This window comes from Malurus melanocephalus, unplaced genomic scaffold (assembly GCF_030028575.1).
Source record: "Malurus melanocephalus ecotype Western Australia unplaced genomic scaffold, MMel_1.1 scaffold_8, whole genome shotgun sequence".
NCBI classification, from domain to species: Eukaryota; Metazoa; Chordata; class Aves; order Passeriformes; family Maluridae; genus Malurus; species Malurus melanocephalus.
This window is the reverse complement of record NW_026623240.1, coordinates 1,492,150-1,503,783: the sequence shown is the minus strand read 5'-3', so window position 1 is coordinate 1,503,783 and position 11,634 is coordinate 1,492,150. Positions and strand designations below refer to the sequence as shown.

Sequence of the window (11,634 nt, the reverse complement as noted above, 5' to 3'; positions counted from 1 at the left end):
GCAGRCACTGCTGTCTATTAAGTTCTATCACAATTTCCTTTAGCATYTGGTTTTTTGTAACACCGAAAGAAGCAGCTGAGTCGTGGACAAASCTAACCCTGTGGCACCATCCTGTGGCACACCTGGCACTTGCACGACTCCCGACTGCTCTTCAGCGGCTGTCACCTGCCTGCGACTGTTCCACCAATAATGCTGGAGCACAGCACGCTTTGGAGATTTAGTTTCATGTTGCTTTCTGTGGCTTTCTGGGCACATTGGCTACWGCAGAAAAGTTTCACCTTGTTCTTGGGAAAATGGTTTGAACGGAAGGGAATTTTCCCTACTATTCTAAAGTTGATCCAAATATACTCTTCAACATATAGCTAGTATGATACAGACAAGTAAAATATAGAATTGGGAGACAAGTATTTGAAGAAGAAATACTGAAATACGCTGAAAATATTAATTCCAAAATTCTGAAACAAACTAGAATAAAACTGTGGGATCAATTCTGTGGGAAATATTTCCAACAAAGTCAGGGTGGTATATAACTTGMGAACAGTAAGTGCAGTATCTCACTGTAAAAAGGAAGGAAAGGACAGAAATTATTCATGCTAAAAAGTCTCTGAATTTGACTTGAATTTTCTGCAATAATTTCAAACAATAATGAAATGGTGAATAATCAGAGTAGGTAAGATTATATTTGACTTATCTGGGCTTTCCTCAAAAATAACTTGACTTTCTAGGCAAACACAATGTGTCACACAATGTGACTGAAGTGAACATTAATAAAGCACATAATATGGTGCTACTCAGAAATTTTTTAATTAAGTTGTGAAAGTTGGTATTTTTATAAGGATTATAGTACAGGCAAAGAACTAGGTAAAAGCATAAGGTACGGAAAGATTTTAATGATGAATCCAATATAGTCATTAGTGACCTGGTACAAATGTTACTGGTGTTCCATTGACAAAAAAAAATTAGAAGATACCATTAATACAATGCAGAAAAAAAATGCTTGATTCCAAGAAATTGAGACATGAAATGGACTGAAATTCTACAAGACAAATATATCATCATGTTTCTGAAGAATCAAAACTACGTAGCTTTAAAGCAAATCTTAGAGCACTTTAATACTTATTCTCAAATCTGCTCCACTTTTCTAAAAGCTCACTTGCAACWTGCTATTTGACTGAAACACAGCAAATTCCATGAGCACAAGTTAAAATATCCTCAAAGTATTAGCACTATGTTCACTGTGGAATTGCATTTCGTGTTCRAAAGGCAGATGATGAATCTAGAACTGCTGGGGAAGAATCTTAAGATTCATTTAGATCATTATGCTGAAGTTTGGAAGATGAGTTAAATTTTATTGAAACGGTGAGGTACTGGTTATGTGACCACAACTGAATTGAATAAACTTGGAGTCTAAGACTAGCTACAGTGAATAGAAACTTCTACTGTTCACTTCTAGAACTTCCAAGGAGCAACCATTATGACATTAAAATAAAATTGTAGAAACCGCTCCCCTTTTCTCTTTTCTTCTTCCCTAGACTTTTGTTGTTCATTTTAACCTTCTCTTCTGAGATTTCAATTACTACTTCGTTTCCCTCCTTCACCCAGGGCAGGAGCCAGTGCTTTGCTTTCTCTAAGGTCCTACATAATTCAGACACATTATCTTTTCCTCACAGATGATCTCTTCCCAGAGCAGAGAAAGCRCAGGCTATGGCTGTCCTACATTGCTACACAAGTTTTATTTCCATTATGAACAAAAGCTTCAGKTTTTCCTTACTGAGAAGATCTTGGAAAAGGTAGATATATATTTCTCTAAAATATGAAGGTCTGTCTGTAATTGGAACAATTGCTTTAAGCCGTGAGGTGGCACAGAAGATGAGCCTTGTTGAGCATCCGTCTGAGAAACAGCAATTTTAGTGGTGCCTGAAGTAAACTTTGCAAAATGTGCCTCAGTACTTGCATGTCTTGATCTCTTGCCTACTTTTAGCAATTTTATTCATCCTCTTATGCTGCTAGACTACAGGGCTTCTTGGGCTGGAAGCTATTTCAACAATACAGTCCAGAAATACAACTGCTCTACTTCTCATTTACCCTGGTAGTCATGTGAGTCAAGCCCTATGATTTACAATTTCAGATTACAAAAGGAAATATGTGACAAGCTTAAAAATTAGGGCACAGGTTTTTCTGAAGGTCAAATATTTGGCACAACTAAGTTTAGGAAAATAATTAGGAGGATTAAGTTTATATTTCTTTTTGCTTAATTATATGCAACTGTTAGAGATTTGGTCCATACTGAGTATTTGGTGCTTCTGCTGCTTGTTTATKCTATTCCCATCAAGTCAGTGTGAAATAAACTAGCGTGTGAACATTCAGTACCTTAACTAGGCTGTGATAATAACATGGAAACATGTCTTTACTTGTGGTAAAAACTCACTCTCATTGCAGATAACAGGGCAATTGGCAGCTGAGTTTTGATTTGGAATGATGTAATTTGGATGATTATTTACTTAATATTTAAACTGTGTATTTTCTATTTATATGTTCTGCATTAAGATGGACTGTGTGGGTTCAGTCCTGCTGAGCTGGAGCAAAGAATCCTGCTCTACCTTATAAACTGTGCCTTAGTTGGCAAACAGAGAGGATGAGCTTTCAGCTGTGGCTTAGGGTGTAGCCATATGTAGGAAGGAACAGAGAATTTTCTCACGTTGGTTAGAGACATGCAACTTTATCCCTTAAGGCTGAAGAGCAATATTTTTCTTCCTTCTGCCAGAATGAGTTAAAACTTCACTATTAATTTTTTTCTATGGAAGTAAAGAAGATTTTTTTTTTACCAAAAAAACAAAAAGTGTGACAGTGAATCTGTGTATTTACATATAAATATACATATATATATACACACACATACATATGTGTATTTATGCACCTATAGAAACTTCCACCAATTTTTTCCAAAACATGTAAAACTCTGACTCAAGCAACTATCCTAGTGGGTATCACATTTGTACAGTTATATCCATCAGATCCCCCAATAAATTCACAGGCTTCTGTCCAGCCCACTCCATCTCACCCCTCATTAGATTTAAGTTGCCTTCTTTCAAACTTTTTCTTCTCCAGTCAATTAGCTCTAAATCCCTCCTTTCTATTTTGCTCAGTAGCTCTAAATGTCACCCTCCTGTTTTGCAACACATACTCACTCTGCTTTTCTTGTCTAATCATTGCATTCTCTCCCAATGCCAGAATCATTGTCCAACCCATATAATCTCCATGTTCAACTGGTCTCTAGGTTCTCCTTCCACTGCCTTCCTAACCCAACATGGCTCAGGTTCCTTTCCTCAAAATCATCTTGCCAAGCCACTCCAGTTTCTGTACCCCTTCTTCACTGATTTCTGGGCAAGCCATTTCTTCCTCTTCCACTCTCAGTCTTGTCTCATCCTAACATATTCCTTTCATTCCTAATGTGGTTTTATCTGCTTGCATTCAGATAAGTGGGATAACTCAAAAACTGTTGAGTGGTGACTATGCTCAGTCACTCACTATACTGTTGAGTGAATGGTGACTATGCTCAGTCACCATTTCAAGCTGCATTTTGGCATAAAACATCCATTGCAGGAAAAGCCTTGGAGCCTGCACCATTGCTTGATCAACTACTGGCTGCTCAGTCTCTATGGAGAAAGGTTGCAGAGGCTTGGATTACATGACCTGTAAGGTTGGACAATATGATCTGGGAGGTTACAGATGCTGGAGGGTTGCCTTTAGAATGTGGTGGTTTGCTTAGCTACAGGAATTGTGAGGGACAGAAACGGAACGAATGATGGAACCTCCAGCCCTGTTGGTGGCCTAAAGGCAAGAACTGTTACAGAAGACATACAAATCTGTTTCTAAAACGTCAGTAACTTGTCAGTGTGAAGGAACAAATGAAAAACTTACTAGAAAATGCTACGAGTACCACATGGCGCCTGTTACTAGTGTAAGAGTAGACCATTAAGCTCCTAGAATGTTCAATGCCTCTGACATGGTTAATCAGAAAGGCTGCTATAACAATCATCAACTTATGAAATAAAGGGTGGAGACAAGACTTCAGTTTTTGAAATCTGTTTCAAGTCATTACATTGCTCCTTCATCATCTACCTTTCTTCAGCTGTGAGTGTGTAGTAAAAGGTAATTGAGTCTGAGTGTTACTAAATGCAAAATATTGCATAGAGAAATTCTAATTCTACTTTTATTCTCAGATTAAATAGAATTAAACAGAGATTAAGAGAATTAAAGAGAATTAAAGAGAAGAAGTCTGAACTATATTGACACAAAACAATTATTAAGAAATACTATGTTTGCCCAGGACAGGACTTTAATGTGTAACATGCACGTAATACTAAATAGTTTGAAAGTTCCTGTAATGAGAGGAAGTAGGAGATAAGTTTCCAGGAATATGCCAACAGGGAGAAGAGTTCTGTGGAGTAAAATTGGAGCCTCACTACTGATACTAAGCAAATAGATCTGCACATAGAGTATATCCAAATCCTTGTTCTGTTATATTAGCATCCTTTCTACATTACCAATGTTAAAAAAAAAAAAAAAATGAACACATAATCATGACATGTATTTGTGGTCACAGCACCTGGAAAATAGAAAGATGGATCTGATGAAGTTATTTTCCCATTGGTTCCTTCTGGGAAATAATTGGATACTGGCATGACATCTTTTAATATATGAATAAGATACCTAAGCTGAGACAGAAAATTTATGCATAATTATGAATCAGCAAATACATTAATCAACAAAGATGTAACCAGTTGAGAAGCACTAATTATAAGGGAACGATGAAGCAATCTCAATAAAAGATTAGAGCTCTACCTAGGAAACAGATATTAGTTGTAAACATCTTTTAAAGCCTTTCTTTAAATTACTGAATTCAGATATCAAACTTGACAGCTTGACTTTGCAAAGATCCATAATACTGTTCATGAATGCTTTTTCCATAAAATGCTCCTTAAAAATTTCTTTCAGTGTTCTCACTTTTGGATGAAAAACTGAACATTATTTTAACCAAGCATTATTCTAGGTATTAGATAGGAAGTTAACATCAATGGCTTCTGCTCTTCTATTTACTATGTATCTAATAAAACATAAAACAATACAATATTTGAGATAAGCTAGAAATAAATATTGAGCCCTGAAATACCTTGGCTTCCAGATAACCAAAAGCTATCAAGATCAAACGGAGCTCTGATTCACTTCAGGATAAACACTGAACAAGCTGAACAGGAACATCTAGTTTCAGTTACCATTTTTCTACCCACTCACCTAGTCCAAACAAGGTAGGCAAGAGAAGCTCAGAATCATAATTGAAATGGACTGTTCATAAATATACTGCATTTTGGAGGGAAATCCAATTCAGTATTTTGCACAGAATGTCCAATTAAACCTGCTCATGAAAGGGCTATCAGCATTCTAACCACCAATGTGAACAGCTCAGCTGAGACATCTTTCTGTAAATGTCAAAGTCAGAAGACAATTAACAACAAAAGCAAATTAAAATAGTAAGTAAARTAAAACGAAATTCTTAGTACAAATCAGGTGTTTTCTTTCATCTGAAATAGATGGATATTCTGGATCAGCAGAATATGAGTGATTATGCTTACTGACATGAAAAATTAGAATGGGTGTCAAACACCATGCTTTAGAAGTAAATCAGTGTGTGTTTAAAATTAGAGTATAATCCACAAAGAAAGCAGATATGTGGAATCTATACTCTCCTAAAGAGTATTTGATACTATCCACCTATAGAGAGAAGACCAGATAATTTCTGAGTCTGGTATAATACCAGTAATTACTGTGTATTTTTAGATTTTCACCCAGACTTAAAAATTCATAAGCTCTGCTTATAAAAAGCAATCTGTTGTCTTGCACATTGGAAATGCATGAGGTATTAAGTAGTGGCAGGAGTTGCTTGTACAGAGGCTAGATCTCAGTGACATCAAAACCCCCAGGTATATAAAGGAAAAATACAGACAGAAATCAAGGAATTGCACAAAGTAGACTTGTGTGCAGCTATTAATGGCTTGTGGATTACTGTGTCTGTTAATAAATATTAGGAAAAATACCCCTGTGTGCAGTAATGGCACAGAAAGTCTGCAAGCATCAATACATTTAAAAGCCAATGCTCCATACATTGTAATATTTCTAAGCATTTTTTTTTCTATACACTGCTTATCTTCTTCTGCCCTGCTATTTTCATACTTTACTTACTGCTCAGAAAGACTAGCTTCTCACATCTAAAGTTCCTGTAACACCCCAATCATCTGAGGGGCATGCAGGAGGTGGATAGGAAAAGCGCAAGAACAAGAAGAGAAAACAGGAGCTACAAAGAAATGGAAGCTTGTATTCTCACTGTGCTCTGTACATCAAAGAAAGTTTATCSCCATTTCAATTTCACCCTGTAGGCCCCACTCTGAAGATCAAACCTATGTTATAATCAGCATATGGAGGTGGAGGCTTATGGGTTTTGAGTAGTTGATACCATGTCTACACTACTTCAYCTGCACTGGAGTTTGGAGTTCTACAAAGTGACTAAACATATAATGATACCATTTGGCAGACACAAGTTGTGTTAATAAGGCTGTCATTGAGAATAATCTGTGTCATTATTCATATACAGACATTTGCACATATATTAACTGATACATGATGTAATGTAGCTCAACTTCAGATGAAGAACTTTCTTCTGTGAAAAATCAAGTGACAAACTTAATATTCTGATGTTGCACTTCAGCAGAACAACAAAACCTTATCACTTAAGGCTGATGACTGCATTAACAGAATTAATTTCATTAATTTCCCTACAAACCGTGCCAGATTCTGCAACTAAGAGATATATCTAGAAGATAACATGGATTTCACAAAAGGGATCACATCAATCCCTGGAACTTTCCCTCTTGCTCCCTAGTTATTAAGTTCTCAATACCATAGTACTTTAGTTAAAATTAAATAAGTGAACAATCCTACTGAATTTATATAGATATAAAAATTAAGTAAATATAAGTTTGCAGAATGGAGTCCAGCACTACACAAATCACCTTCAAACTTAACTAACATACATGATACAATTGATTCTTACAGTTTACCTCAATTTATATAAATTAATCTCATTCTTCTGCCACTTTTCACAACATTTGTAAATTGCACTCCATGATATTTATGTAAGTTACATTGGACCTACAATAAACAACATGATTTTTCATTTTAATATTAGATGACATGTTGTTCTCAGAATATAGCTAGGTGTTGTATGCCAAGTGCCAACAGCAAATAATACAGGTTCTTCCTGTTCTGGGAGAAACTAAATAAGAGCATCTTCTTATTTGTTAACCTAGACTCCATTAAAAAAATGTATTCACATAACTATTAGTGGGACAAACATTCACTCAGTAAAGATTTCTTGTATTTCTGACTTTGACTCCTTAAAACTCAAGTGTCTAAAATCAAGAGTGCCTGAGAACATAAACTGAAAACTGGAACTGCTTAGCAATATTATCACTGCTTATTATAAATCAGACTTTGTTTTTTAAATTGAGAAGCAGTAGAACTGCTTAGGCAGATACCATTAGGCAGATACTTCAGACACAGGAGCACAGCCTGATGCTGTTATTGAGGTCTCCTGAAGTCAATTATAGGGATTTACGGCTTTAATAGTAAATGGGCATTTTTCTTCCTACAGGCTTCAGTCTTCCAGAGTGCATGTTCTCATTTAAACAGCTTTCTTGCTATGGATGTTCCAACTTACCTAGGAAGAAGTTTGAACCATAGCACAGTCTGTATTGAAAGGATGGTTGTCAATCTGGCCTTGCTTTAGCAGAGAAACTACACACAATATTATTAATATAGGTAACAGAGCTGCTACTCTATTTTTTCCAAGCTGCCTTTCCACTTTTTACATATGAGATACATACGGATTAATGTTGCTCTTACTTGTTACCTTGGAAAGCCCTCACATTTGACTTGTACCAAGAATACCAAGAAAGAAAGATGGCTGCAATGCATAAAGTACTAAAATGCAGCAGGATCTCAAAYTGAAGAGATAAAAAAAAAGCTTTTGCCACAAAAGCATTTGATCAGGGTGGGTGATTTAGTCAAGGATATGCTTAGCCATGAGTACTGTTGGAAACTGATGAAATAATGGATCAATAAAAATCTCATTTTGAACTAAGTGCCCATTTATCAATCATGCTGACAAAGTTATTCTGAAAAAAAAAAAAACAACTCTCAAGAGTTGAGGCAGTAGCAGACAAAGTGGAGGACTGGATACACGGGACAAATTTCTCAGMAGATGACAGGTATGTGTGAAATTATTTAAGAAGTTAGAAGATAACTAAAATATGTACTGGGTCATGGTATTGGCTAGCATCGAAAAGTGGGATAAGGACACTGAAGCTGACAAACAGCAGAATGCGAGTCATGCCGACATGCAAACAACAAAGGTCAGCACGGCCCWAACTAATGGGCAGCTCAGGTAAACAAAGCTAGGCTGTACTAGGCAGCAACTTCTGTGGAAGGGTACAACCAACCTAAACTTAAACAAGCAAGAGGACTTCTAAAGAAAAGTGCAGCAATATCACAACATTCTTSATCTCTGTGCTGATATTGAGATTAAAATAATCAGCAAAACTGTACTACGAAGATTCATAAACCTGAAAATTTGCAGAAATTCTCCTTTTTTTTTTGAATGATTTTAATACAAAAGGTTTATTTTGATAACAAAGTACCTCTTTTTTAGGTTCTCACACTAACCACCTGTCAGAGTATCTAAGATTTTAGAAAAYAAGATATTTTCACAGAGGTTCAGCTTATTTAAAAAAAGAATTTATTAATGCTGTGTGATTTGGCTATATATACCACCGATGTACACCAGATATTTTAAAGCAGGGAGATTATTGATTTGCCTAAGGTCAAAGAACAAATGCCAGAAAACTAGATTCAACAGTCCCGGCTCTAATGCTCTAGAGACACTAACACTTTGAGAGTTTGAGACTCCAGCTTTTACACCAAGACATAAACTTGCTTTAATATGCCTGATGATACCAAGGATGGGGAAAGGGAGCAASAAAGATGAGTATATATTGTGATTCAGAATGAAGAACCAGGGATTACTTCTCAAAGTACAGCTTGAGCCCTGCTATTTCAGGCAGACATATTGGGAAGAAATAGGAATACTTGATAAATGGACTATGTCTRCAGTAAAAATGCACAGCAGTCATAGGTATTCAAATGTTTTTAAAAGCTGTAGGAAAACATTTTTCAAGGCTACAAAGAGATACATTGATTCCACCCACATTTTTATCTGCATTTAAGTTTGATCAGAGAAATTGTTTTGTCATTTCAGTGTTAAGCCTTGCACCAATACAWGCTTTCAATATATGACCAACCAGTTCCTATAAAAAGTACAGATGCTTTGTATACATTATCAGGTGTCTTTCTGAGGAACATGACCACAGGGAGGATCCAGAGTAAATACAGTTATACTGGCATGGGTGTTTGTGCTAGTATAGCTCAACATGGCAATRTGTTATTAACTCTGCTGGAAAAGCACCTGTGCGAGTACAACTGGTTTTTGTGGGACAAGGCTGGCTGGTATCTCCTGCTGTACTTGGTGTGACTCTGCCCTTTATAGGGGTTATTTTCCTGTACTTACATGGTGACAACTCATTCCACCCTCTGTCTGACAGCCAATCTTGGCGGCTCCTCTCATAGCACTAACAACAACAACAAAAAAAAAAAGTGGCAAAACCTACATCTAAGTTTCTCTGGAATTTTAAAATGTTTTAAAATTTATTTTTATAATTTTTATTTCATATTGTTCCTAGCACACATTCAGGAGTCCCGCTATACCCTTATACAAAGAGCCCCGGCAGAGTGGCTGCCCGGAGCCCGCTCGGCAGCAGGTGCCAAGCTGAGGGGACCTGGAAAATTAACCCGTGTGTGCGCCGGGGGAGGCCCGGCCTCAGCCGCTCAGCCCGACCTGCGGCCGAAAACAGCCGGCAGCAGACCCGGCCTGGCCCCGCCGGCGCGGGAGGAACCGCCCCTTCTCTCCCTCCCTCCCTCCCTCCCTCCCCTCCCCTCCGGCGCGGCGGGCCCGCCCCTGGCAGCGAGCGGCAGGGAGCGGTAATTACCGGCCCCGCGTTGCTCAAGCCGCTCCCGGCGCGGCCCGTCCTGCCGGCGGCGCGGGGCCGGGCGGCACCGCCCCCTCCCGGCATCCCCCGCTCGCTGCTCGCTCGGCTCGGCTCGGCTCGGCTCGGCTCGGCTCGGCTCGGCTCGGCTCGGCTGCGCTCGGTCGGCGGCTCCGAGCTGCTCTCGCCATGGCCGCCTACAGCAAGTTCCTCACCGCCCGGCACTCCGCCATCGCCGGGGCCGCCGCCGCCTGCGCGCTGCTCTGTCTGCTCGGCAAGCGGCGGGCGGCAGCGCAGCACGGGTGAGCGGGCCTCGGGGCGGGAGGGGCCGGGTGAGCGGGGACCGGCGCCGGGAGGCCGGAGCAGCGGGAGCTGTGTTCGCCCTCACGGCTCTGGGCCCGGCGGAGGGGCAGCCGCGTCCCTGTACCTCACACGGGGCGCTGCCACCGCCGCCCTCTGCCCGGRACGCGGCTCCTGGGCGCAGGGGTCAATCTGCTTCCCCCTCCGCCTTCCTTGAGGTCGGTGYCCCTCTTGTGAGAATTCAACCGCAGCCACCTTGTTAACTAAAAATATATTGGCTTTTGCTTTTCTTTTCTGTGTGCGAACAAGTATTAGCAGTTGACTTCTAGGAATGACTGTCTCATAGGCAATTGATGGACCCAGCTGTTGGTTGAATGCTGCCGTGTGCGAGTAAGATACACAGGCAATTTGAAAGGGACCAAATGCGGTGATGCTCCCGGTGAGGTTGCCCTACAGGTGCATGGTGCTGGGGTGTGTATTCCCTTATATCTGACAAAGCACTGCTACCACAAAATGTGCCGATGAAAAATATATCTCAGACTYGATCCTTTCACAGTTTTACTGTATTTGTAATTGTAGGTTGTTGAYGGTGTGCTGAAGGCCTGGTATGTTGTGATATTACAGCTGGGTATCTTGTAGGCACTACAAAATTATAGTGAAATAGACTTACCCAACAGACTTAAGTAATAACATACCTGAGATTAAGCAACAATCCAGTTGTATTTTACCTAATTCCTTTGATGTATGATATCTGTAGGAGTTTCATGATATTAGGTAACTGTCACATGTGTCAGACATTGATATGCTGCTGACAAGTCATACATTTGCTGCCTTACATATTGTTTTTTGCATCAGAGTTGAAACAAGATCCCAGGCTTTGGCTGAGAATTAGCTTTCTCCCAAACTCAAGTGGAGGGATGACTTTTTTTCAAATATCTCTATCTAATTTAGTGAAATACCAGTGTGAAAGAGGAAAAAATCTCTATGGAAGGGCATAAAAATGCCCTGATGAGCTCAGATTTTCACACCTAATATAGTGRTATTTGTAAGAAATACTGGGCCATGCAGATGTTTTAGGAGCACCAGTATGTTCAGTTAGACCAAGAGTATTCTTTTAAAGTGGATCTCAGTTGCCCACACTTACTTTGCTCTGCCTTCATTGAGGAATCATCTTGGAGCA

The 11,634-nt window shown here is 39.3% G+C and overlaps 1 protein-coding gene across 1 annotated transcript in view; it reads left to right on the top strand.

Annotated features, from left to right (window-relative positions):
- Positions 1–10,269: 10,269 nt before the first annotated feature.
- The window catches only part of ABCD3 (ATP binding cassette subfamily D member 3), a 28,046-nt gene continuing 26,681 nt past the window's right edge, over positions 10,270–11,634 (top strand). The window contains exon 1 of the mRNA XM_057373569.1: positions 10,270–10,456. Within this exon, the coding sequence (XP_057229552.1) occupies positions 10,344–10,456 (113 nt within the window). The 5' untranslated portion in view covers positions 10,270–10,343. The remainder of the gene's footprint in view (positions 10,457–11,634) is intronic.